The 27,398-nt window shown below is 37.0% G+C and overlaps 1 protein-coding gene across 2 annotated transcripts in view; it reads left to right on the forward strand.

Moving 5' to 3' along the window:
• Positions 1–27,398, forward strand: part of LNPK (lunapark, ER junction formation factor) — a 92,786-nt gene that overhangs the window by 46,498 nt on the left and 18,890 nt on the right. For both annotated transcript variants that reach the window (XM_069577140.1, XM_069577139.1), the window contains exon 9: positions 23,315–23,527. In XM_069577140.1, the coding sequence (XP_069433241.1) occupies positions 23,315–23,527 (213 nt within the window). The remainder of the gene's footprint in view (positions 1–23,314; positions 23,528–27,398) is intronic.

Raw genomic sequence — 27,398 nt, forward strand, 5'->3', positions numbered from 1 at the left:
TAAACCCCACTTGATTGTGGTGTGTGATCCTTTTAATGTATTGTTCAATTTGGTTTGCTAGTATTTTATTGAAGATGTTTGCATCTTTGTTTATCCAGGAGTATTGGCTTATAATATTTTTATAGTGTTTTTATCTGATTTTGGTATAAGGGTAAAGGGAGCACTGTTGGAATGAATTTGGGAGTGATCCTTCTTTTTTGGGGATAGTTTGAGGATAGGTATTTACTCTCCTTTAAATGTTTGCGAGAATTCTTCTGTGAAGCCATTTGGTCCTGGACTTCTGTTGGGGTTTTTGTTTGATTACCAATTCAGTTTCACTACTGATAACTGTAGTCTGTTCATGTTTGCTATTTCTTTATGATTCACTCTTAGGGGAGTGTATGTTTCTGGGAGTTCATCCATTTTTCCTGCTTTGTGCATTTTGTGGTGTGGTGGTGGGTTAGTTGCTAAGTTGTGTCTGACTCTTATAACCCTATGAACTGTAGTTTGCCATGCTCCTCTATTCATGGGATTTTCCAAGCAAGAATACTGGAGTGGGTTGCCATTTCCTTCTCTAGGGCATATTCCCAACCTAGGGAATGAACCCGGGTCTTCTACATTCCAGGTGGTCTCCTGCATTGCAGTGGAATCTTTACCAACTGAGCCACCAGGGAAGCCTTTGTGCATTTTATTGGCTTATAATTATTCATAGTAATCTTTTATGATTCTTTCTGTGATATTTCGGTGTGTTGATTGTAACTTCTTTTATTTCTGATTTTATTCATTTGGGTCCTGTCTCTTTTTCTTGATGAGTCTGGCTAAAGTTTTATCAATTTTGTTTATCTTTTCAAAGAATCAGTTTTTAGTTTCACTGATCTTTATTTTTTTTTAGTTTCTGTTTCATTTATTTCTACTCTGATCTTTTTTAGTTTCTTCCTTCTGCTAACTTTGGGGTTTTGTTTATTCTTTTTTCCCCTAGTTTCTTTAGATGTAATGTTAAATGGTTTACTTGAGGTTTTTCTTATTTCTTAAGTAGGCTTGTATCATTGTAAACTTAGCTGTTAGAACTGCTTTTGCTGTGCTCCATAGATTTGATATGTTGTATGTCTGTTTTTGTTTATCTCAAGGTATTTTTTAATTTCCCCTTTGATTTCTTTGTTGACCAGTTTGTTGTTTAGTAGCATATTGCTTAGCCTCCGTGTGTTTGTATTTTTCCATTTTTTTCTTGTAATTGTTTTCTAGTCTTATATTGTTGTGGTCAGAAAAGATGCTTGATATAATTTCAGTCTTCTTAATTTACTGGGACTTGTTTTGTGGCCAAGCATGTGATCTGTCTTGGAGAATGTTCGATGTGCAGTTGAAAAGAATGTATTCTGCTGCTTTTGGATGGAATGTTTAGTGTATTTATAAAGTCTTTCTGGTAAAATGTGTCATGTAAGGCCAGTGTTTTAAATTGATTTTTCTCTGGCTAATCTATCTATTGATATAAATGGGGCATTAAAGTTCCCTACCATTATTGTATTATTGTCTCTCCCTTTATGTCCGTTTTGTATTTGCTTTATATTTTTAGATGCTTTTATGTTGGTCACATAGATATTTACAAGTGATATGACTTGTTAGATTCATCCATTTATCCTTGTGTAATGCCCTTTGTTTCATGTTAAAATTTTTACTTTAAAGTCTGTCTTTTTCTCATGTAAGTATTGTTGCCCCAGCTTTCTTTTTGTTTCCATTTGTATGGATTATATTTTTCTATTCCTCTGCTTTCCATCTGTTCAGTTCAGTTCCGTTGCTCAGTCGTGTCCGACTCTTTGCAACCCCATGAATCGCAGCACGCCAGGCCTCCCTGTCCATCACCATCTCCCAGAGTTCACTCAGACTCTCGTCCATTGAGTCAGTGATGCCATCCAGCCATATCATCCTTGGTCATCCCCTTCTCCTCCTGCCCCCAGTCCCTCCCAGCATCAGAGTCTTTTCAATGAGTCAACTCTTCGCATGAGGTGGCCAAAGTACTGGAGCTTCAGCTTTAGCATCATTCCTTCCAAAGAAATCCCAGGGTTGATCTCCTTCAGAATGGACTGGTTGGATCTCCTTGCAGTCCAAGGGACTCTCAAGAGTCTTCTCCAACACCACAGTTCAAAAGCATCAATTCTTCGGCGCTCAGCCTTCTTCACAGTCCAGCTCTCACATCCATACATGACCACAGGAAAAACCATAGCCTTGACTAGACCGACCTTAGTCGGCAAAGTAATGTCTCTGCTTATGAATATACTATTTAGGTTGGTCATAACTTTCCTTCCAAGGAGTAAGCATCTTTTAATTTCATGGCTGCAGTCATCATCTTCAGTGATTTTGGAGCCCAAAAAAATAAAGTCTGACACTGTTTCCACTGTTTCCCCATCTATTTCCCATGATGTGATGGGACCAGATGCCATAATCTTTGTTTTCTGAATGTTGAGCTTTAGGCCAACTTTTTCACTCTCCTCTTTCACTTTCATCAAGAGGCTTTTTAGTTCCTCTTCACTTTCTGCCATAAGGGTGGTGTCATCTGGATTTCTGAGGTTATTGATATTTCTCCCAGCAATCTTGATTCCAGCTTGTGTTTCTTCCAATTGTAATCCCTTCAGCCATCCATTGTCTTTTGATTACAGTATTTTTGTCCATTTATATATAATTATTGCCTTTTTGTTGTTTGTTTCTGGTGTTTTTGTAGTTCTTCTCTGTTTCTTTCTTCTTGAGATTTTATAGTTGTCTTTAGCATTATGTTTGGATTCTTTTTTTGTTCTATGTGTGTATTTTGTACTTTTATTTGTTTCTGTATATGTATTATATAGTGCTGTCTGTTTTAAGTGATGATCTTGTTTAAGTTCAAATGCCTTCTCAAAGCCTTTTATTTTTTACCCCCCTACATCATATTTTATGTTTTTGATGTCATATTTCATATTTTTAATTTTGTGTGTCCCTTAACTACTTATTGTAGATAAGATGATTTTACTACTCTTGCCTTTCATCCTTTCTACTAGCTTTATAAGTGACTGATCCACTTCCTCCACTATATATTTACCATTACAAGTGAGACTTTTCCTTCATAATTTTCTTATTTCTAGTTTTTTTTTTTTTCTTTTCCTCCTAGAGAAGTGGCTTTAACTTTTCTTGTCAGTTCAGTCACTCAGTCGTGTCTGACTCTTTGCAACTCCATGGACTGCAGCACACCAGGCTTCCCTGTCCATCACAAACTCCCAGAGCTTGCTCAAACTCATATCCATTGGGTTGGTAATGCCATCCAACTATCTCATCCTCTGTCATCCCCTTCTCTTGCTTTTGATCTTTCCCAGCTCAGGGTCTTTTCAAATGAGTTAGCTCTTTGCATCAGGTGGCCAAAGTATTGGAGTTTCAACTTCAGCATCAGTCCTTCCAGTGAATATTTAGGACTGATTTCCATTAGCATTGACTGATTGGATCTCCTTGCAGTCCAGTGGACTCTCAAGAGTCTTATCCAACACCGCAGTTCAAAAGCATCAATTCTCTGGCACTCAGCTTTCTTTATTGTCCAACTCTCACATCCATACATGACCACTGGAAAAACTATATCTTTGACTGGATGGACATTTGTTGGAAAAGTAATGTCTCTGCTTTTTAATATGCTGTCTAGGTTGGTCATAGCTTTTTTTCCAAGGAGCAAGAGTCTTTTAATTTCATGGCTACAGTCACCATCTGCAGTGATTTTGGAGCCCAAGAAAATAAAGTCTTTCACTGTTTCTGTTGTTTCCCCATCTGCTTGCCATGAAGTGACAAGACCAGATGCCGTGATCTTAGTTTTCTACATGTTGAGTTTTAAGCCAACTTTTCACTCTCCTCTTTCATGTTCATCAAGAGGCTCTTTAGTTTTTTGCTTTCTACCATAAGGGTAGTGTCATCTGTGTATCTGAGGTTATTGCTATTTCTCCTGGAAATCTTGATTCCAGCTTGTGCTTCATCCAGCCTGGCATTTCTCATGATGTACTCTGCATCTAAGTTAAATAAGCAGGGTGAAAATATACAGCCTTGATGTACTCTTTCCCCTATTTGGAACCCGTCTCTTGTTCCATGTCTGGTTCTAACTGGTGCTTCTTGATCTACATACAGGTTGCTCAGGAGACAGGTAAGGTGGTCTGGTATTCCCATCTCTTTAAGAATTTTCCACAGTTTGTTGTGATCCACACAGTCAAAAGCTTTGGCGTAGTCAATAAAGCAGAAGTAGATGTTTTTCTCGAATCCTCTTGCTCTTTTAATGATCCAGCATATGTTGGGAATCTGATCTCTGGTTCCTCTGCCTTTTCTGAATCCAGCTTGAACATCTGTAAGTTCATGGTTCATGTACTGTTGAATTTCTGGCTTGGAAAATTCTGAACATTACTTGGCTTAGCGTGCGAGAGCAGTGCAATTGTGCAGTAATTTGAGCATTCTTTGGCATTGCCTTTCTTTGGAATTAAAACTAGCCAAATTCCTTTCACTTCTTTGGGAATGAAAACTGACCTTTTCCAGTCCTGTGGCCACTGATGAGTTTTCCAAATTTGCTGGCATATTGAGTGCAACGCTTTCACAGCATCATCTTTTATGATTTGAAATAGCTCAACTGGAATTCCATCACCGCCACTAGCTTTGTTGATAGTGATGATTCCTAAGGCCCACTTGACTTTGCATTCCAGGATATTTGGCTCTAGGTGGATGATCACACCATTCTGGTTACCTGGGTCATGAGGATTTTTTTTTTTTTTTGTATAGTTCCATCTTTGCATGAAATGTTCCCTTGATAACTCTAATTTTCTTGAAGAGATCTCTAGTCATTCCCATTCTATTGTTTTCCTCTATTTCTTTGCATTGATCATGGAGGAAGGCTTCCTTACCTTGCCTTGCTATTCTTTGGAACTCTGCCTTCAAATGTGTATATCTTTCCTTTTCTCTTTTCTTTTAGCTTCTCTTCTTTTCTCAGCTACTTTAAGGCGTCCTCAGACAACCATTTTGCCTTTTTGAGTTTCTTTTTCTTGGGGATGGTCTTGGTCTCTGCCTCCTATATAGTGTCACGAACCTCTGTCCATAGTTCTTCAGGGACTTTGTCTATCAGATCTAATCCCTTGAATCTATTTCTTACTTCCAGTGTATAGTCATAAGGGATTTGATTCAGGTCATACGTGAATAGTCTAGTGGTTTTCCCCACTTTCTTCAGTTTCAGTCTGACTTTTGCAATACCTTCTTGATCTGATCCACAGTCAGCTCCTGGTCTCATTTTTGCTGACCAAATAGAGCTTCACCATCTTTGGTTGCAAAGAATATAATCAGTCTGATTTTGGTAATGACCATCTGGTGATGTACATGTATAGAGCCTTCTCTTGTGTTGTTGGAAGAGGGTATTTGCTAAGACCAGTGCGTTCTCTTGGCAAAACTCTGTTGCCCTTTGCCCTGCTTCATTTTGTACTGCAAAGCCAAATTTGCCCGTTACTCCAGGTATCTCTTGTCTTCTTACTTTTGCATTCCAGTCCCCTATAATGAAAAGACATCTTTTTTCGGTGTTTGTTCTAGAAGGGCTTGTAGGTCTTCATAGAACTGTTCAACTTCAGCTTCTTCAGCATTAGTGGTTGGAGCATAGACTTGGATTACTGTAATATTGAATGGTTTGCCTTGGAAATGAACAGAGATCATTTAGTAATTTTTTTTTCTTTTTTTTTTTTTAATTTTAAAATCTTTAATTCTTACATGCGTTCTCAAACATGAACCCCCCTCCCACCACCCTCCCCATAACATCTCACTGGGTCATACCCATGCACCAGCCCCAAGCATGCTGTATCCTGCGTCAGACATAGACTGGCGATTCGATTCTTACATGATAGTATACATGTTAGAATGCCATTCTCCCAAATCATCCCACCCTCTCCCTCTCCCTCTGAGTCCAAAAGTCCGTTATACACATCTGTGTCTTTTTTGCTGTCTTGTATACAGGGTCGTCATTGCCATCTTTCTAAATTCCATATATATGTGTTAGTATACTGTATTGGTGTTTTTCTTTCTGGCTTACTTCACTCTGTATAATCGGCTCCAGTTTCACCCATCTCATCAGAGTTGATTCAAATGAATTCTTTTTAACGGCTGAGTAATACTCCATTGTGTATATGTACCACAGCTTTCTTATCCATTCATCTGCTGATGGACATCTAGGTTGTTTCCATGTCCTGGCTATTATTAACAGTGCTGCGATGAACATTGGGGTACATGTGTCTCTTTCAATTCTGGTTTCCTTGGTGTGTATGCCCAGCAGTGGGATTGCTGGGTCATAAGGTAGTTCTATTTGCAATTTTTTAAGGAATCTCTACACTGTTCTCCATAGTGGCTGTACTAGTTTGCATTCCCACCAACAGTGTAGGAGGGTTCCCTTTTCTCCACACCCTCTCCAGCGTTTATTGCTTGCAGATTTTTGGATCGCAGCCATTCTGACTAGTGTGAAGTGGTACCTCATTGTGGTTTTGATTTGCATTTCTCTAATAATGAGTGATGTTGAGCATCTTTTCATGTGTTTGTTAGCCATCCGTATGTCTTCTTTGGAGAAATATCTATTTAGTTCTTTGGCCCATTTTTTGATTGGGTCATTTATTTTTCTGGAATTGAGCTGCATAAGTTGCTTGTATATTTTTGAGATTAGTTGTTTGTCAGTTGCTTCATTTGCTATTATTTTCTCCCATTCAGAAGGCTGTCTTTTCACCTTGCTTATATTTTCCTTTGTTGTGCAGAAGCTTTTAATTTTAATTAGATCCCATTTGTTTATTTTTGCTTTTATTTCCAGTATTCTGGGAGGTGGATCATAGTCATTTAGTCATTTTTGAAATTGCACCTAAGTACTGCATTTCAGACTCTTGTTGACTATGAGGCCTACTTCATTTCTTCTAAGGGATTCTTGCTCACAGTAGTAGATATAATGGTCATCTGAGTTAAATTCTCCCATTCCAGTCCGTTTTAGTTCTCTGATTCCTCAAATTTTGATGTTCACTCTTACCATCTTCTGTTGACCGCTTTTCATTTACCTTAATTCATGGACCTAACATTCCAGGTTCCTATGCAATATTGTTCTTTATAGCATTGGACTTTTTCCCATCACCAGGGACATCCACAACTGGGTGTTGTTTTCTCTTTGGCTCTGTCTCTGCATTCTTTCTGGTGTTACTCTCCACTCTTCTTCAGTAGCATATTGGGCACCTACTGATCTGGGAAGTTCATCTTTCCATGTCCTATCCTTTTCCCTTTTCATACTGCTCATGGTGTTCTCAAGGCAAGAAAACTGAAGTGGTTTGCCATTGCCTTCTTCAGTGGACCAACAAAAAGTTGGAGGAGTTCACTACCATTAAACTAACCTTACAAGAAAAGTTCATACTGTTCATGGGGTTCTCAATACTGTAGTAGTCTTGCCTTGAGAACCCCATGAACAGTATGAACTTTTCTTGTAAGGTTGGTTTAATGGTAGTGATCTCCTCCAGCTTTTTGTTGTCTGTAAAACTCTACTTCTCCTTCAATTCTGAATGATAACCTTGCTGAGTAGTTTTCTTGATTGAAGTTTCTTTTTTTCCCTCCATTACTTTGAATATATTTTGCCACTCTCTTCTGACCTGCCAAGTTTCTGCTGAAGAGTTAGCTGATAGTCTTATGGGTAACTAGTTGTTTTTCTCCTGTTGCTTTTAAGATTTTCTCTTTATCTTTTGACATTTTAAATATAATGTGTCTTGGTGTGGACTTCATTGGTTTATCTTCTTTGGAACTGTCTGTTCTTCCAGGACCTGGATGTTTGTTTCCTTCCTCACACTGGGGAAGTTTTAGGCCGTTATTTCTTCAAATAACTTCTCTAGCCTTTTGTCTGTCTCTCTTCCTCCTGGAATTCCTGTAATGTGAATGCTAGTGCGCTTACTTGATGTTGTCCCCCAGATCCCTTACCAGTGGTCCCCAGTGTTTCTGGCCCCTGGGATCGGTGCAGAAGACAATTTTTTCACGGACTGGGGAGGAGAGGTGGTTTCAGGATGATTCAAGCACATTACACTTACTGTACACTTTCTTTCTTTTATTATTACATCAACTCCACCTCACATCAGACATTAGATCCCAAAGGTTTGAGACCCCTGCCTTAAACTATTCTCATTTTTCTGAGTTGTTTATCTTTTTTTCTATTCAGCATGGGTGGTTTCCACTTCTGTGTCTTTCAGATAACCAGTCTGTTCTTCTGTATCATCTTATCTCCCATTGATTCCCTCTAGTATGTTTTCCATTTGGGTTATTGAACTTCAGCTCTGATTTTTAAGCATATTTTCTGTCTCTGAAGCTCTCATTGTGGGCATCCATTCTTATTCTGAGTTTGGTGAGCATCTTTATAATTATTACCTTCAATTCTTTATCAGATGGTTTATTTCCATTTCAGTTAGTCATTTTTCTGAGAGTATCTTGTTCTTTCATTTGGATCATTCTCATTTGGCCTAATTCTCTGTTTTTGTTTCTTTGTGTTAGGTGGGCCCATTACATTTCTTGATCTTGGAGAAGTGGTCTTATGTAGGAGGTGTCCAGGTGCATGCTTTCTTCTATCCATCAGAAGATGCTTCAGTGGTGTACCCTTTGTGGACTATGTGCACCTTTCTATTGTTGCAGGACCAGCTGATATGGGTTTGCTGGTATGTGGAGCTGGTCCCTGGGCCCAGGTAGCTAAGATGACCTGCTTCATGTTATTACTAGGGGTACATTGGTGGACCGTGCAGGCTCTTCACATCTGGCTCTGAGGCCTGCTGCCATGCAATTTCTGTTAGCACACTGGTAGGTAAGGTAGGCCCCTGGTGTTAATAAGCTTGAGAGGATTCCAGAATGGCACCTGCCACTTCTAGTGTCATCAAGGTAATATGACATCACAAAAGTGGCTGCTGACAACATCTCAGTACTCAGGGGGAGTCCCAGCAGAATGTTTCTTAAGATCAGCAGATAGGTCTGATCCTGGCATCTTTCACACTGCTGTCTTGTACTTAATTTAGGATTGTGTGTGTTTTTTCCTGCACCTTTAAAGAGCTATGTCTCAGTTTTCTACACCCTTCTGGCTCTCCCAAATGTGAGCCCTGTTGGTTTTCAAAGTCAGACATTTTGGGGTCTTATCATGGTACAGGACTCATGGGCTGGGGAGCCCAATGTGTGGATTGGACTTCTCAGTCCCTGGGGAGGACCTCTGTAGTTGTGATTTTCCTCCCCATTGTGGGTTGCCACACTGGGGTGGTTGGATGGATCCTGAATAGACTATGTCTCCGCCTCTCCTACCTGCTTTTTTGTGGCTTCTTTATATCTTAGTTATGGGAAATCTTCTCTTCTTGTCTTTTGGTCATTCTCAGAGATGGTTACTCTCTAACCATCTTGTAATTTTGGTGTGCCTGTGGGAGGAGGTGAGCGCATGCTCATTCTGTCCTACTCTGTACTCTTGATATAGGCCCTCTTCCCCCTTTTTAGTAGGTCAAATCTTTTTGAACAGTTTTAGATTTACAGAAAATTTACAAAGCAATAGCTTGGTAAAGAGTTCCCATATACCTTTGCACTGCCTTCTCCTTATTAATGTCTTACATTAATGTAGTACATTTGTTAAAATTGATGGACCAGTAACAAAATTGATGAACCAGTAATTCACTATTATTAACCTAAAGTCCATGGTTTATAATAATTTCCTTAGTTTTTCCCTAATGTTCTTTCTCTGTTCCAGGATCTCACCCAGGATATCACATTATATTTAGTTGTTATGTTTATTAGGTTTCATTTGGCTGTGCCAGTTTCTCGGACTTTTCTTTGGTTTTGATAATCTTAACTGTTTGACCCTGACCGTTTTTTTATAAGGAATTTTAATCAGTGAACACTTAATGTTAGAAAATCAGTATTGTCATTTGATATGAAGTCATTGAGTTGGCCAAAAACTTCCATTATATCTCATGGAAATGAACATGTTGGCCCATCCAATATAAATGACAAAAAAATAGGTATATGTTTATATATGTGTGTGTGCTCAGTTGCTCAGCTCTCTGTGAGCTCATTGACTGTAACCCACTAGGCTCCTCTGTCCATGAAAATTTCCAGGCAAGAATACTGGAGTGGGTTGCCATTTTCTACTCCAAGGGATCCTCTCAACCCAGGGATTGAACCCATATCTCTTGTATCTCCTGCATTGGCAGGTGGATTCTTTACAACTGTGCCACCTGGGGAGCCCGTGTGTATATATACATATATGTATTAAATAGAGTGATATGGTTACTAGATGTGCAGCATTTATTTTAGTTCTATAGAAATAATGGACTGAGAAATGGAAGAATTTTATATCCTTACTGGATTAAAAAGTAATGAAGTTTGGATTTAGTGAAAAACTGAATTTGCCATAGTACGGATTCCAGAGTAGTTTCTTTAGGATAAATTAATATAGATATTTGGGGCTAGTGAAAAATTAAATTTCTTTTTAAGGTTTTAATTGGTATAGGGGAATAAATTTGACTTGTATGTGCTAATCTGATTTTTTCAAAATTTGTTTTGTTTTAAAATAAATGTTTAGTGAGTATGTACTGCCAGGCATTGTTTTAGGCCCTGAGTTCATAGTAGTGAACAAAAGATAGTAAGAAAAAAAATCACCTTTTGTGCATTTGGTGGGGGTAGACAATTTTATTTATCAATTTATTTGTATAATGTTGGAGGAGAATGATAAAAGGATAATGCATAGGTAGTGTCTTGAGTGAGAATGGGGTTTTAATGTTACATTGGGCTGTCAGGGAATGCCACATTGAGGAGGTAACATTTGATCAAAGTTATGAAAGAGGGTTTCCCTAGTGGCTCAGATGGTAAAGAATATGCCAGCAATGTGGGAGACCTGGGTTTAATCCCTGGGTCAGAAAGATGCCCTGGAGAAGGAACTGGCAAGCTAAAACTTCTGGTATTATTGCCTAGAGAATCCCATGGACAGAGAAGCCTGGCGGACTACAGAAGAGCCTGGTGGGCTGCAGTCCATGGGGTCGCAAAGAGTTGGGCACGACTGGGCAACTAACACTTAACTTACTTACTTACCATCTCAGTAAATACCTTGCCAGTTACTCAGGCCAAAATCCTGGATGTTATCTCTGACTTCTTTGTCTCTGACCCCAACCATACCCAGTCCATCAGGAGCTCTTTTGGGTTCCAACTTTAAAATATATGCAGAATCTTAAACCACTTCTATGTTACTAAAAGGTTCAGGTCTCATCAGTGCTTTCCTTAGGTAACTACAACTCCACTTCTATTTCCTTTGCAGCCCCAACACAGTCACCTTTCTTTTAAAATATAATTTAAAATCATGTCAATCCTCAGCTCAAAACAAAAGACAAAAAAACCTTTTTTAAAAACTGAAGTTCTTACAATGGTCTGCATTCTACAAGATCCCACATGATACAATCCTTTGCTGCCTCTTTTATTGCCTCTTTTACTATTCTCCCAATTGTTCAACCCAGTTCCAGCCATATTGGCCTCCACGGTATTTCTAGAGTAATCCAGGCATGCTTTGTATTCAATTTTTGCACTTAATGATCCCTCTGTCTGGAATGTAACTTCCCTCAGATATCTGCCCTGACTCATCCCCTCACCTCTTTCACGTGTGTTAGCTGCTCATTCATGTCTGACTCTTTGCGACCCCATGGACTGCAGCCCATCAGGCTCTTCTGTCCATGAGATTTTCTAGGCAAGGATACTGGAGTGGGTTGCCATTTCCTTCTCCAGGGGATCTTCCTGACCCAGGGATCGAACCCAGGTCTCCTGCACTGCAGGCAGATTCTTTACCAACTGAGCTACAAGGGAAGCCCCACTGAGATGGTAGAAATTACAAAAGAAGCACTTTTTGAATGGGGGTTCAGATGAGGTGATGAAGAACAGGGTTTGATTTTGGATATGTATCTTTGAGATGCCTGTTAGACAGATGTCCAAGTGGGGATTCTAAGGAAGTAGTTGAATACAAGTCTGGCAAACAGGAATTATCTGTATTAGAGGTACAAATTTGGGTGTCATCAGTTTGTGGATTGTATTAAAACCATGAAACTAGATGAGGTTATCAAGGATGTAAATGTGGAGAAAGAAGAGAAGGGACCAAGATCACCCTTGGGTACTCTAACATTGAGATATTTGGAGTAATGAAGAAGAACCAGAAAAAGAAACTGAGAAATGTTCAATGAGATAGGAAACCCAAAAGTATGTGGTGTCCTAAACACTAATTGAAGAGTTTCAAGGTAGTGATCATTTGTGATAAATAACCACTGCCAAATAAGTTGAGGGTCTAGAATTAGCCATTGATTTTAGCAATTTTGAGGAACTTGATGACCTTGAAAAGAATAGTTTTGGTGGAGGAATGGATTCATTAGAGTAGATTTAAGAAAGGGAGTAGAGAAGTTGTAAACAATGAGAAGAGACAATTCTTTTGAGTAAAGAGACTTGAAAAACATGGGTAGCTGGAGCATTTTGTATGTATGTATATGTATGGGTGAGCATGATGTGTGAAAGAAATGATAGCATGTTTATGTGCTACTGGGAATGGCCTAGAAGACATAGATGATTGATGATGGAGAGAGTGCGACAGTTGGAGAACCATCCATGAGGAGACAAGAAGGAATGGGATTTAGTGTACAAGTGTGGAGTTGGCTCTTGATAGGAGTGTGCTCACGTCATCTGTATTAGCAAGGCAGACAGAGAACTTAGGCAATTATAGGTAGGTGATTCGAATTGTTTTCTGATTGTGTTTATTTTCTTAATGAGAGTGAGGATGAGGAAAATGTTGTTGAGGGACCTGAAGAGAACGAATAAAATAATTTTCAGAATGTAGGAATACTAGGGGGCATTTATGTCCACTTAAAGTTAATAGTTATGTATTTAAAGCATAGTTGTCTGAATGTTTTCCAGTTGAGTTTAGCTGTATGAGTGCAGGCTTGGAGTAGGCAGAGAGTTGATTTTGAGTAGGGTTGGGGTTTAGTGGAATGGATTATCAAAGGGCAAGGAGATGAAGTTGTTTGCAAGGAGGTAATTATAGTGATGTATTATTGAATCTGAGATGATCATAAAGGAAATTATATAACAGGGGGATGATGGACAGTCAAAAGGTATTGGTAGTATTATTAATAATACAGGGATTTGCAGTCTTCAGTCTGTAAATCTGGGCCAAGGTCTGTTTTCTGTGGTGCTTGAGCTTAGAGTTACATATTTTAAAGTGTTCCAAGGGACTTCCCTGGCCATTGAGTGGTTAAGACTCCGTGCTCCCAGTGCAGGGTGTGTGGATTTAATCCCTGGTTGAGGAAAGGAACTAAGATCCCCATGCCATACACCAAAAAAAAAAAAAAAAAAAAGTGTTCCAAACCCCCAAAATGCAGAATTAAGAATATGCAACAGAAATACATATGTGATCTACAAAATCTTAAATATTTACTATATGATCTTTTACCAAAAAAAAGTTTGCTGACCTCTTTAATGATTAATGGATTATAGATCCCCTTATTTTGGAAGAGATGGGAACACCAGACCACCTGATCTGCTTCCTGAGAAATCTGTATGCAGGTCAGGAAGCAACAGTTAGAACAAGACATGGAACAACAGACTGATTCCAAACTGGTAAAGGAAGTATGTCAAGGCTGTATGTTGTCACCCTGCTTATTTAGCTTCTATACAGAGTACATCATGAGAAATGCTGGGCTGGAAGAAGCACAAGCTGGAATCAAGATTGCCCGGGAGGAATATAAATAATCTCAGCTATGCAGATGACACCACCCTTATGGCAGAAAACAAAGAAGAACTAAAGAGCCTCCTGATGAAAGTGAAAAAGGAGAGTGAAAAAGTTGTCGTAAAGCTCAACATTTAGAAAACTAAGATCATGGCATCCGGTTCCATCACTTCATGGCACTTTCATGGAGAAACAGTGGAAACAATGGCTGACTTTATTTTCTTGGGCTCCAAAATCACTGCAGATTGTGACTGCACCCATAAAATTAAAAGACTCTTGCTCCTTGGAAGAAAAGTTATGACCAACCTAGACAGCATATTAAAAAGCAGAGAAATCACTGTGCCAACAAAGGTCCATCTTGTCAAGGTTCTGGTTTTTCCAGTAGTCATGTATGGATGTGAGAGTTGGACTGTAAAGAAAGCTGAGCACTGAAGAATTGATGCTTTTGAACTGGTGTTTGAGAAGACTCTTGAGAGTCTGTTGGACTGCAAGGAGATCTAACCAATCAATCCTGAAAAATCAGTCCTGAATATTCACTGGAAGGACTGATGCTAAAGCTGAAACTCCAATACTTCGGCCACCTGATGCGAAGAACTGACTCATTTGAAAAGACCCTGATGCTTGGAAAGATTGAAGGTGGGAGGAGAAGGGGATGACAGAGATGGAGATGATTGTATGGCATCACAGACTCAATGATGAGTTTGAGTAAACTCCAAAAATTGGTGATGGACGGGGAAGCCTGGCGTGCTGCAGTCCATGGGGTCGAAAAGTGTCTGTCACGACTGAGCGACTGAACTGAACTGAGATCCCCTTGGAATTGAAAGAGTCATAGAGGAAGGAAGTAGGAAATGTAAGTGTGATTTGAGAGTGGGGTGCTTGAACTTGAGTGGAGTTCAGTTATCTTTAATGGCAAGGTTCTAGAACTAGGTTATGACCATAACAGTGAATGACTGAAGTAGGAAGGCTGATAAGATTTTTGGAGGATGTCATCTGATAGCTGAAAATAAACCCTTAACAGATCCTCTTATATTTGTTTTAAAAGGAAGGCACTCATACATTCTCTTTTACCTTTATATATAACCCTGCATCTCTACTAGTGAAGTTAGTAAAAGGAAGGTCAGTCAAAAGTCAAAATTGTGCCACAGCTAAGTTTGAAATCAAAAAGTTTTGAAAAAAAATTTAGTGGTTCTGGCAAATGGATTACAACTTATTTAAGTAGGTTTTTATAGTTTACTCACTTGTGTTCCATGGCATATATGGAAGATTAAAGTAGAAATCATTAATCTTTTTTGCTTTTGTAAGTAAACATAATGATATTTCATATTTTGATGTTTCAGGGGATGTGCATTTGATTAAGAAAATCTGGGAAGACATAAAATAGCAAATTCACTTTTTTGGGCGTTCTTACATGTTATAGCTGTGCTTTTATTTATTGTATTACAAGCCACTCCACAACTTAGTGGCTTACACAATGGACATGGGTTTGGGTGAAATCCGGGAGTTGGCAGTGGACAGGGAGGCCTGGTGTACTGCGGTTCATAGGGTCACAAAGTGTCGGAGATGACTGAGTGACTGAACTGAACGGAAAACAACATTCATTTGTTTTGCTCATGAATTTACAGTTTTGGCAGAGTTTGGTAGAAATATCTCATCTCTACCCAACATGGGTTTGGAACTACCTGATTGTGGATGGAGGAACTACTACCAGGATGGCCTGCTCACATGACTGACAAGTTGGTGCTGGCCATTGGTTCCTCTCCGCATGGATCTCTTTAGTGGAGCCACTTGGACTTTCCTAATATGGTGGCTGGATTCTAGGAACAAGCTGCCCAAGAGACAGAAAAGTAGTTTTGAAAACTAGAACTTATATTCTCTTGGTCAAACAGCAGTAGTACAGATTCAAGGGAGGAGACATAGACATTCTCTTTCTTCCATTTTAATGGAGGCAACTCAAATAATTTTGGACGTTTATTTTAAAAATGCCACATATACCTTAATACAGGTAACAAAGGCATTTCTGCTGCTGCTGCTGCTAAGTCACTTCAGTTGTGTCTGACTCTGTGTGACCCCATAGTCAGCAGCCCACCAGGCTCCCCGTCCCTGGGATTCTCCAGGCAAGAACACTGGAATGGGTTGCCATTTCCTTCTCCAAAAGGCATTTCTACCCCCATTCATCTTTCAGCGTTTGTCTTAAATGCCACCATTACCACAAAACCTTTCTTCAGCCCATTCCTGAGTTTAATATCCTCCTTCCTGAACCCTCCGTAGTACCTTATTAGTTCTTTTTTTTATGGCATTTACCTTGAGTTATTGTAATTTGTAATTTTGTGTTACCTTTGCTTGCCACTTTTATATGCAACTCTGAATCCCATTCTGAAGTGCCTTACTCATTGTGGTTGCTTAATAAATGTGTTGTTAAAGGAAATAAAAGGAAACTTTTTTTTAAAAGAACTCATAAATTTTGTTTGAATGTTATAAAAAATGTGACTAACCAAATGAGACCTTGACAAACCGCAAGGTGCAGACTGTTTAACATTGAGAGATAAGAGAGAACTAGAAATAAATTATCAAGGTGATGAAGAAAAGTAAATGTTTAGATCAATTGAAAGTATATTTTGCTTTATAGTTCTTTAAAAAGCAGAGCAACAAAAAAGTGAACTCAACTAAATGTTGACATGTCATATGTACTATTAGAAAATAATATTTGAAAATGTTTGAAAAAGAAAGCTTTTTTGTATGGTCTCCTGAAATTAGGCTGAAATTCTCAATGTAGCAGGCAACAAATAGGACATGACTGAGCAACTTGAGAGTCCCTTGGACTGCAAGGAGATCCAACCAGTCCATTCTAAAGGAGATCAGCCCTGGGTGTTCTTTGGAAGGAATGATGCTAAAGCTGAAACTCCAGGACTTTGGCCACCTGATACGAAGAGTTGACTCATTGGAAAAGACTCTGATGATGGGAGGGATTGGGGACAGGAGGAGAAGGGGACGACAGAGGATGAGATGGCTGGATGGCATCACAGACTTGATGGATATGAGTCTGAGTGGACTCTGGGAGTTGGTGATGGACAGGAAGGCCTGGTGTGCTGCGATTCATGGGGTCGCAAAGAGTCGGACACGACTGAGCAACTGAACTGAACTGAGCAACTAACACTTTCACTTTCACTCTGTATGTAAGTTAAATAAGCAGGGTGGCAATATACAGCCTTGACATACTCCTTTCCTGATTTTGAACCAATCCATTGTTCCATGTCCAGTTGCTTCTTGACCTGCATAGAGGTTTCTCAGGAGGCAGGTAGGGTGGTCTGGAATTCCCATCTCTTTCAGAATTTTCCAGTTTGCTGTTATCAACACAAAGGCTTTAGCATAGTTAATGAGGCAGAAGTAGATGTTTTTCTGGAATTCCCTTGCTTTCTCTATGATCTAATGAATGTTAGCAATTTGGTCTCTGGTTCTTCTGCCTTTTCTAAATCTAGCTGGTACATCTGAAAGTTCTAAGTTCATGTACTGTTGAAGTCTAGCTTGAAGGATTTTGAGTATTACCTTGCTAGCATGTGAAAGGAGTGCAGTTGTGCAGTAGCTTGAACATTCTTTGGCATTGCCCTTCTTTGGAATTGGAATAAAAACAGGTTGTACAAGCTACCGCACAGTTGATGCTTTTGAATGCGGTGTTGGAGAAGACTCTTTTGAAAGTCCCTTGGACTGCAGGGAGATCAAGCCAGTCAATCCTAAAGGAAGTCAACCCTGAGTATTCATTGGAAGGACTGATACTGAAGCTGAAGCTCCAGTACTTTGGCCACCTGATGAGAAGAGCTGACTCATTGGAAAGACCCTGATGCTGGGAAAGATTGAAGGCAGGAGGAGAATGGGATGACAGAGGATGAAATGGTTGGATGGCATCACTAACTTAATGGACATGAGTTTGAGCAAACTCCAGGAGATGGTGAAGGATAGGGAAGCCTGGCATGCTGCAGTCCATGGGATCACAAAGAGTCAGACACAACTTAGGGACTGAATAACAGCAGCAACAAAGGGATAATTATGAAAGATTTTGTATGCAACATTACAGAGCTTGGGACTTTATTTTATATGCAACATGGAAAGCCACTGGAGGCTTTGTGTTTTAGAAACAACAGCCTTTTTGTTTGTTTTTGGTGTTTTGGTAACATGCATAATGAATTCCAGAATGCCAGGCTGAACACATGGAGATGAATTAGAATACCAGCTAATATAGGTGAAAGATAAGGGCCTGCACTAGATAAATTATTGCAACAATGTTGGAAGAGATGTAAGAGAGAATTCAGACTTAAGAGCAGATTGACAGGACTTGATGGTGATTAGATTTGAAAAGTATGGAGTGGAAGGAGGAGTAAAGGTTTTTGGCTTGGGCAGCTGTTTAGATGTTAGTATTTTAAGCAAGATAAGGAACATTAAGAATTGAAGTAGATTTGTGTCAAAGATAATAAATTTGCTTTTTTATCTGTTAAGTGGGAGTTAAATCCAGGTGATATAATGTATAGATAGCTAATTATTTCAAGTGGAGCTTAGAAAAAAGTTGAGTTTATAGATACAGATTAGGAGTCATTGGGAAGTATAAGTGGTATTTATTGAAACTATGTGATCAAGTGAAATTTTCTCTCCAGGGAGAGAAAATGGAGTAAGAAAACTTGCAAGAACATTAGCATTTAAGGGTAGATGGAGAAAGAGCATCCTAGGAAAAAAAAAGATCAGAATTAAAAGAACTAAATTGACATCTAGAAAGTTGAAGCATAAGTAGGAATGATACTCTCTGCCATATTCTACAAAGGGTCAAGTGGATAGAAGAGAAATGAGTCCATTGAATCTAACAGGATATATAACAGAGTGAGGGTATCTGTCATAAAACCTTGGATTTGAAGCCTGGCTCCATCTCTTATTATATTGTAAGACTTTTGGGAAGGTACTTGACTTCTGATCTTTGGTTTCTTTTGAAAATGGGATAGGAGTTATCACAAAAAGTTGGCCTGAGTACTGTATGAAATTAGTAAACGCAAGTAAAATGCCTCATATAGTTCCTAGCAAATAGTAGGGATTTAATAAAATGTATATATAATAACGAAAATCCCATGGACAGAGGAGCCTGGCAGACTGTAGTCAGTGGGATCACAAGAGTTGGACACGACTTAGTGACGAAACCATTGCCACCATGTATAATAACAGTAATGATGATAAGTTGGTAACCAAAGCAATAGTACTTTGAGTGGTAGGTGATACTTTGGTAGCTAAGGAGGAGGACAGAAACCATATTGCATTGGGTTGAAGAATGAACTGTTAGGAAAGTTTTTCTTCTTTTCTTTTTTTCCTTAAAGCTTTGCCTCTATGGGAAGAAAAAGGTTATGGAGTCATTTTTGTTAATAAAAGGCCATTGACGTATTGAGAAAACAAATCGGATAGAAAAGCATGGCAGAAGCTGAATTTAAAGGAGCTTAGTATAAGTAGAATGTGAAGAAGATGATACAGTGAATGCAGACTTTAGATCATTTAGAAAGTAAAAGGAGATATCAGATGCATGATCTTTATTATTTTATTTAAAGGAATCATATCAATTTAAACAAGAGACCTGAATTTATATAAATTCAAAAGTAGAAACTCTCCTGAAAATATATCTCTGTGTTCCACCTAACTGCATCTCATGATCACATTTATAAAGAACCAAATTCTCCTGAATTTAAGTGTCCATATCTGCATATGCTAATCATTGATAGACTTAAAGACGTTTCTGTTGGTTACTAAAATCCTAGTCATTGAAATTTCTTCGTATGATGCTTAAGACTGGACACGATAGTTCAGAAAGCCTTTAACCAGTATTAGGGAAAATATGAGGATTGTCTCTGTAGTTCTTCCAACACTCTTTTAAAGAAATTTGAAACCCAGAGTGGATAAAAGACTTTTAGTTCACATAAGGAAATGGTGGTATCAGCTAGGATGAAAATATAGGCCTCCTAACTGTTGTATGATGTTTTTGCTACTACAGCTTAATACCAAAACAAAGACAAAACCTTCTACCTGTATGTATAAGGAATCATTATTTAAAATCTGATAAATTAGGGGACAATTATTGGTGTTATAGAACATTCATCTCAAGAAGTATTTAATAGCAAGCTAGAGTAATAGATTTAAGTTTTATATAATACATTTAAACAAGTTTGCAAATAACTCTAGGAAAACATTTAATTTGCAAACTAATATCTGTATTTTGTTTTAATAATTACTTTAGAAATTCTAGATTGCTCAGCTTTAGATTTATTATACAAGCTGGAACCTTTAGATGTATACCACTTGTAATAGTTATTAAGTACTTTTCTTATGCTCTGGCTAAGCTCTTTGTGTTGATTATCTCATTTATTCTTTATAACAACCGTAAGAGGTAAGTATTCTCATTATGAGGAAACTGAACGGAGAGATTTCATCAACTTGGAAAAGCCTTCCTGCACAGCTAATAAACAGGGTGGAGCTAAAATTTAAATCCAGACAATTTGATTCCAAAATTTATGTTTTTAACAACATAAAACATATTCTGTGTCATTACTTTAAACTTAGTTTTCTTCCTTTTGTTTATCATAAAATAGTAGTTTTCAATCTCATTTTGATTCTATTTGATTTATTTTGAATTTAAAATTGGGCTTCCCAAGTCGTGCTAGTGGTAAAGAACCTGCCTGCTAATGCAGGAAACATTAAGAGATGCAGGTTCAATCCCTGGTTCAGGAAGGTCCCCTGGAGGAGGGCATGGCAACCCACTCAAGTATTCTTGCCTAGAGAATCCTATGGACCGTGGGGCCTAGCAGGCTACAATCCATACGGTCTCAGAGAGTCGGACATAGCTGAAGCTAATGTCCTCATACTTAGTGTGATTTTTTTTGAATTATTGATTGGTCATTGATAAGGATATCCTCTAGTCAAGAGTTAACTTTATGGGATAGTCCTTGTACCTAATGAGACCTATGTGGAGTGCTTGGTAAATGTTGTTAGGGGATGATATTTTACGTTTGAATGTGGGAAATGTTCAGTATATCCAGTATGACTATTTTGTTGAGTGTGAGAAACTTTTTAAGAGATTTAATAATACAAAGCATTTGTAAATGGCACATAGCTAAAGTAGGTAAATCTTAGCTGTTTTTCATTGAGACTACCAGAATATTTTATAGTATTTTACCAAATATAGATTTGGTATTGTATTGCTAGCTGTTTTCAACCATAGTCATTGTAACTCTTTGTTACCTTCTTTTCCTTTGTAAATACTGAAACTATGTTTTCTCCCTTTCCTAACTCTTTTATGTCAGTTTTCCCTTTTGTCTGCCTAATTTTAGATTTAGAAATAATATGAAGCCAAATCTCTTTTATGGAATGCTGGATATGGTGTTCCTTTTAGTTATAGACCTTACCTTTCAGTAGCATATGAGTGACGTTAAAAGTGTGCTTTAGTTAATTTTTGCTGGGTAAATGCATGCTCAGAGGAAGCAGTCTTAAGTCTTTGTTCAAGTCTTTGTTTTAAGATAGTCTAATAAATGGTAAGCATTTATCTGGAAGAAAAATACCATTTTTGAGCTGAAAGTGAAGTGAAAGTCGCATAGGTATCCTCCTTTTTGTGATGCCATGGACTGTATCCTGCCCAGCTCCTCTGTCCATGGAATTCTCCAGGCAAGGATAGCCTCCAGGGAATTGTCCCGACCCAGCGATGGAACCTGGGTCTCTTGCATTGCAGGCAGATTCTTTGCCAACTGAGCCACTAGGGAAGCCTTTTGGAGTTAGGTTTTATCTAAAAATCTGCCAAAGAAATGATTTAAAATGTTGATGCCTTGTTTTTTAAATTAATTTCAGTAATCAGATCCTTAGATGATTTCACTGAACTCAGTACCTTTTGTAGAATTTAATGGCTTTCCTAATGTGTACCATCTTTTAAGAAGTTCCTTGTGAGTAAAAGATAATTAAGTGACCAGTTAATTTGCTGATTTAATTAGGATATAATTAATCTAGGTAAAATTGAAATTTTCCATAAACTGTAAGGAAAATAGCCAAATATAAGGACATATCCATTTATATAGTGATAACATGCTTGTAATTTATTATTGCAGTGGCTAGGTTAGAGACTAAATTAAGAACCAATGGAAAATTTGTTGGTCCCAATAATTACAGCTAAATGGTGATTTGAAAATACTTAACTGTATGAAAGCACTGTCATCTGAGATTTGTATTCAATAAATGTGATCTGTCAACTTAAAGACATTATCTTATTTAATTCTTAAAACAATTCTGAGTTAGGATATTATTATCTTAATTTTGCAAATAAATAGAGGCTTAACAAAGTTAACCCGTCTGGGGTCATGGAGCTGTAGCTGGGATTCTAACCAAACCTTTTTGACCGCAGGACCCAGGTTCTTAATAGTTGACGAGGCTATAGTAAACTGAAATCTGGTGCTCAAGTTGTGATTGCAACGAGCTGTTTCTGAAAATATTTAACTCAAATGGAGTCCAAATCTAAAGTATTTTGCTTCTGAAACTGCATGTTTTACCAGTCATGCCAATTAAAATTTATTAATAACTTCTTTAGTTTTGGCTTACCATTTCAAGATTTGTAATAATTTAAGGTGATATGTAGAATTACAAAGTTAGAAGTGCATCTTTATTTGAGATCGTACCGTCAACATTCAAGTAAGGTATTGGTGAGAATGGGGAATGATAGAATTGAATTTTATGTTACTGAGTACAGAGGGGAATCATGAAATTTTCTGTAGAGGAACAGATAGTAAATATAGTGAATGACTTTGAGAGCCATATGGTCTCTAGTGTGTTTACTCAAACTTTTCTAAAACAGCCATAGACAGTATGTAAAGAACTGTGTTATGGTGTTTCAGTGGAAAACTACAAAAGAGGCAGCAGCCTGGATTTGACTCATTTACCGACTTCTTGTAATTTCTGCATCAAAAGATAAAATTTGTTATTCTAATGTATTGTTTGTGCACAGTGAAAGTTTTCCTCTGTTGAATGTATTGACCAAAAAAAATTTACCCCAAAAGATAGTAGTATAAAGAAGAATAGAAATGGTACCTTTCTTCAGCATTTCTATGACTACTTAGATTAATTACTTCATAAATTACATGACAATTCCAGATATACTTATTTGCTCATTTCTTAGCATTACCATTTTTTTATCTTGAAAAAACAATTCCACAGTTTTCACTGGTGTTTTCACTGATTCTGATAAACTTTCTTTATCATAACTTGGGAGGGATTTATTATAAAAATATATAATGCATAATTGGGTGATTTTATTTTATTTTATTTGAATTTATTTTGAAAAATAGTATCAGTAGGTAGACTTAGATCAAGACTTATGTAAATATATACATGTAGTTGAATTTTAGGTTCAGAAATGGAGTACTTCGTAGTTAGTTTTCAGTGTTACATTGTACAGATTTCTTATTTATAAGCAGTTTGACCTTGTAGATGATTTCTAGTGCTGCAAAGCTTTATTGAATATGTCATTTGTGATATTGACTGATGGTGGTATGCTAAATGTTAAACCTAATATATACTTTTAATTCTTATTTTCAGAGATTCGTCAGCGAACTGCCGCTCAAAGAAACCTTTCTCCAACACCAGCAGGCTCCAGCCAGGGCCCTCCTCCGCAAATTCCAGTTTCTCCTGGACCACCAAAGGACACTTCAGCCCCTGGTGGACCCCCAGAAAGAACTGTTACTCCAGCCTTATCATCAAATGTGTTACCAAGACGTTTTGGATCCCCTGCTACTTCAGTGCCTGGAATGGGTAAACAGAGCACTTAATGTTATTTACAGTTTATATTGTTTTCTCTGGTTACCAATAAAATGGGCCATTTTCAGACAGTGTGGAAATGGCATTTCATTTGGAAATAGCAGAGCAGTTATCTGATTAAGTAGGAGTTCCATATTCAATTAGCCATAACTCTTTACAGCTGGCACCTTGTGATACTGAAACCTATTTCTTGAGCTCATTTAACTGTTATGGCTTCTTTGTTTAAATGGCAATAAAACTTTGTAGTATTCTGTAGTCAACAGTATAGCATATCTTTTTATATTCAGCTTTAGAATGGCTCCAGATTTATATAAAATGAGGATAGAAGAGAACATTTTGGGAATGTATTCATGCTTTTTGCTAAACCCTTCATATATATTTTCAAACTTGACAGATTAACATTTCAGGAAGAATATTCATGTACTGTAGTGTGTAATACTACTAATGTTAATGTGAGCTTGGTAGATTTTTCTTTTTTTAAGCCATAGAGCCTCAATATTTTCTGACAGATAATTTAACATAAAGTTATTGAATTAACATACTGCCTTTACTACTATTTCATCTCTTTGGATTCTCCTTTTTCAGTTTTGTAGATCTCTAGGGGAAGATCCCATTTTAGGAGTGTAATAGATTATGTTACCCTGCAACTTTCTTTTGGAGTATGATTAGGACATGAAAGTCTTCTTCTTCAGCAGATCACATTATTGTATGTAGAGTCCCATGTCAGATTCTTAAATATGATAATAAATTATTTATTTTAGGATATTTAATTTTAATTTAGATTAATTTCATATTTCATGACCAATTACATATAATTTATGACTTTGAGCCTTGTCAGAAGTTGATATTAGATATTCAGGGCATTTACATAGTCTTAATAAAATCAGTAAGCAATCTAAATGTTACTAATACAGATTTTTTCCCCCCTCCTTTTTCTTCGAAAACAGCATAAGATTTTAGAAAACTAAAAAACTATTAACTTATAAATATATTAAGAAAGTTAACTATAAATGAAATGAATACAAATCATAAATTTTAATTGTTGGTTATTGAAAAAATACTTTTAAACTTAACATATAATGATGTCACTCAGGGCAACTGTATATTTTGTGAAATTGAGTAAATTGATTGAAAATTATTCATCTTTCGGTTGTTACTGGTTGATTTGAGATACCCATGACTTGTAAAGTAAAGCTCTTAATTGTTTAATGGAAGAACTATTTTTGTGAGAATACATTTTGTATATCTAACTATTTTTAAAGAAATTAGAGTTTATCACTTATACAGAGTAATAAAAACTATATAATAGCACATGTAAGAACAGGGTTTCAATAGCCTACCATTTCATGGTCATGTAAACATAATATATTTTACTAAAGTTTTTAATTCGTTTCTGTGTAAAAGACTTTGTATTTAAGTTGTACATTGCCAAAAATGTGAGTGAACTAAGTGATTTCTTATAGAGAAGATTAATAATTCATTTTTTTATTATGCCATATTTGTGAAAGAGAATCAATTTAATGTGTATTACCACAGGGCTCCCATATGTTTGAAAATTAATAACCAGCAGGTACTTGATAATTTGCCAAGCTGTGTAAAAATGACCAATATTCCTACAATGATTGCTCTTGATGTTTGTATTAATTACTGTTACCCGTAACAGCATGAATACAAAGATGTGTTATTTTAAAAGTTATTAACATGCAAGGGAGTTAAGATATTTTTATGAAATCTGTTGTTTTATTTATCCAGATTCCTTTATGGACATTTTAATTTTAAGCATGTAGAAGTAAAATACTCCAGCAAAAGTTAAGCTGGCTTAAATGCTTTCAAAATTTAATTTGCCGTGTTTGTTTAAGTTGAAAATTTGATAATGAGGGATGACACTTAATGTCTGCATTCAAGTTTATTTTTTGATGCTAATGATTGAATGTTAAGTATGACTCTACCTAACATTAGCCAAAGAAATGCCAATAGCCAATGAAATGTGAAAAATGCACTTGATTCCTAGTACTGAAAACTTATTCTAGAACCTAATTTCATTTATTAGCTATAATTCTGTATCATTCCCCCCTTTTTAAGATGGTAACAGCCTTAAGATTTGTGACTATTTACAAGGCAAATCTCTTATCTTTTAGAATAGTATTATCATATTGCTGCCCTAAAGCCATTTTTTAAATGCTTTAAAGGTTTTGTAACAGTCATTTTGAAGACCTTTAATCCTTGTATTGCAGGGCTTGTTTCAGCAAAACCTCATTTTGTTTGGAAGGTCTCCATGTAAACGTCCATTGCTGCCTATCTTACTTTTATCTGGCCTTGTTTTACAAAGGCAAACATCACATCTTGTTTACTTTATTCTCTAACTTTCTTCTCAGTGCCTTCTGTGTAGTCTCTTAATTTTAGAATATCTCCTACAAACAGTTCTCTTTCAGTTTTCAGAGATTATGGAGTTACAATTCGTAATTTTGAATGTGTAACTTTATTTTTGTTACTGTTTTATATAATGTAATCATTAACTAAATTCTAAATTATTCCTCTACTCCTGACTCTCCAGTCATCATCTCTGATACTGGCTAATTTGTAATAGGAATACAATGTATCTCTCCATTTATTTAGATACTCTCTAGTTTCTCTTAGCAATGTTTTACAGTGTTTATAGCTTTTGTACCTTTTTTGATTAAATGTACATGTGATTATTTCATGTTTTTATCCTAGTTTAAATACTTTATTAACTGTTTCCATTGTTCACTGGTAACGTACATAGAAATTGATTTTTGTATAGTGATCTTATATCCTGTAATACTTCTAAAGTCACTGATTCTTATAACTTTTATATAGATTCCATAATATATCCTAAACAGGCTTCAGATTGTTGGTGACTAAATACAATTCTGCTTCTTCCTTTTAAATGTAGATTCCTTTCTTTTTCTTGCCTTATTACACTAGCTAGACTTTTCAGTGCAGTGTTAAATAGAAGTGGTGAGAGCAGACATCCTTATCTTATTGCTGATCTTAGGAGGAAAGCATTTACTTTTTTATCACTCAACTCAGTGTAAGCTATAGGTTTTTTTTTTTTTTAATAGATAGCCCCTATCAGATTGAGGAGAAGTACCCTTCCATTCCTAGTTAGCTGAAGGTTTTTATCAGTTACAGATGATGGATTTTTTCAAATCCTTTTTTTACATCTATTGAGATGCTCTTACAGGGTTTTAGTTTAGTTTAGTTTTTTTTTAATATCACTATTTCATATGGTGAAATACGTTGATTGATTTTTTTATTCCAATGTTAATATCTTTTTTAATACAAATTTATTTAATTGGAGGTTAATTACTTTACAATATTGTATTGGTTTTGCCATACGTCAACATGAATCCACCACAGGTATACATGTGTTCCCCATCCTGAACCCCCCTCCCTCCTTCTTCCCCATACCATCCCTCTGGGTTGTCTCAGCGCACCAGCCCCAAGCATCCAGTATCATGCATCGAACCTGGACTGGCAATTCATTTAGTATATGATATTATACATATTTCAATGCCATTCTCCCAAATCATCCCACCCTTTCTCTCTCCCACAGAGTCCAAAAGACTGTTCTATACATCTGTGTCTCTTTTGCTATCTCACATACAGGGTTATCGTTATCATCTTTCTAAATTCCATATGTATGCGTTAGTATACTGTATTGGTGTTTTTCTTTCTGGCTTACTTCACTCTGTATAATAGGCTCCAGTTTCATCCACCTCATTAACACTGACATTTTTTAGACATTAAACCACTGTGCTTTCCTGAGGTAAATTTGACTTGGTCATGTTTTAATTTTTATACATATTATTGGGTTCAGTTTGTTAAAATTTTGTTAGAAATG

This window comes from Ovis canadensis, chromosome 2, assembly GCF_042477335.2.
Source record: "Ovis canadensis isolate MfBH-ARS-UI-01 breed Bighorn chromosome 2, ARS-UI_OviCan_v2, whole genome shotgun sequence".
Lineage (NCBI taxonomy): Eukaryota > Metazoa > Chordata > Mammalia > Artiodactyla > Bovidae > Ovis > Ovis canadensis.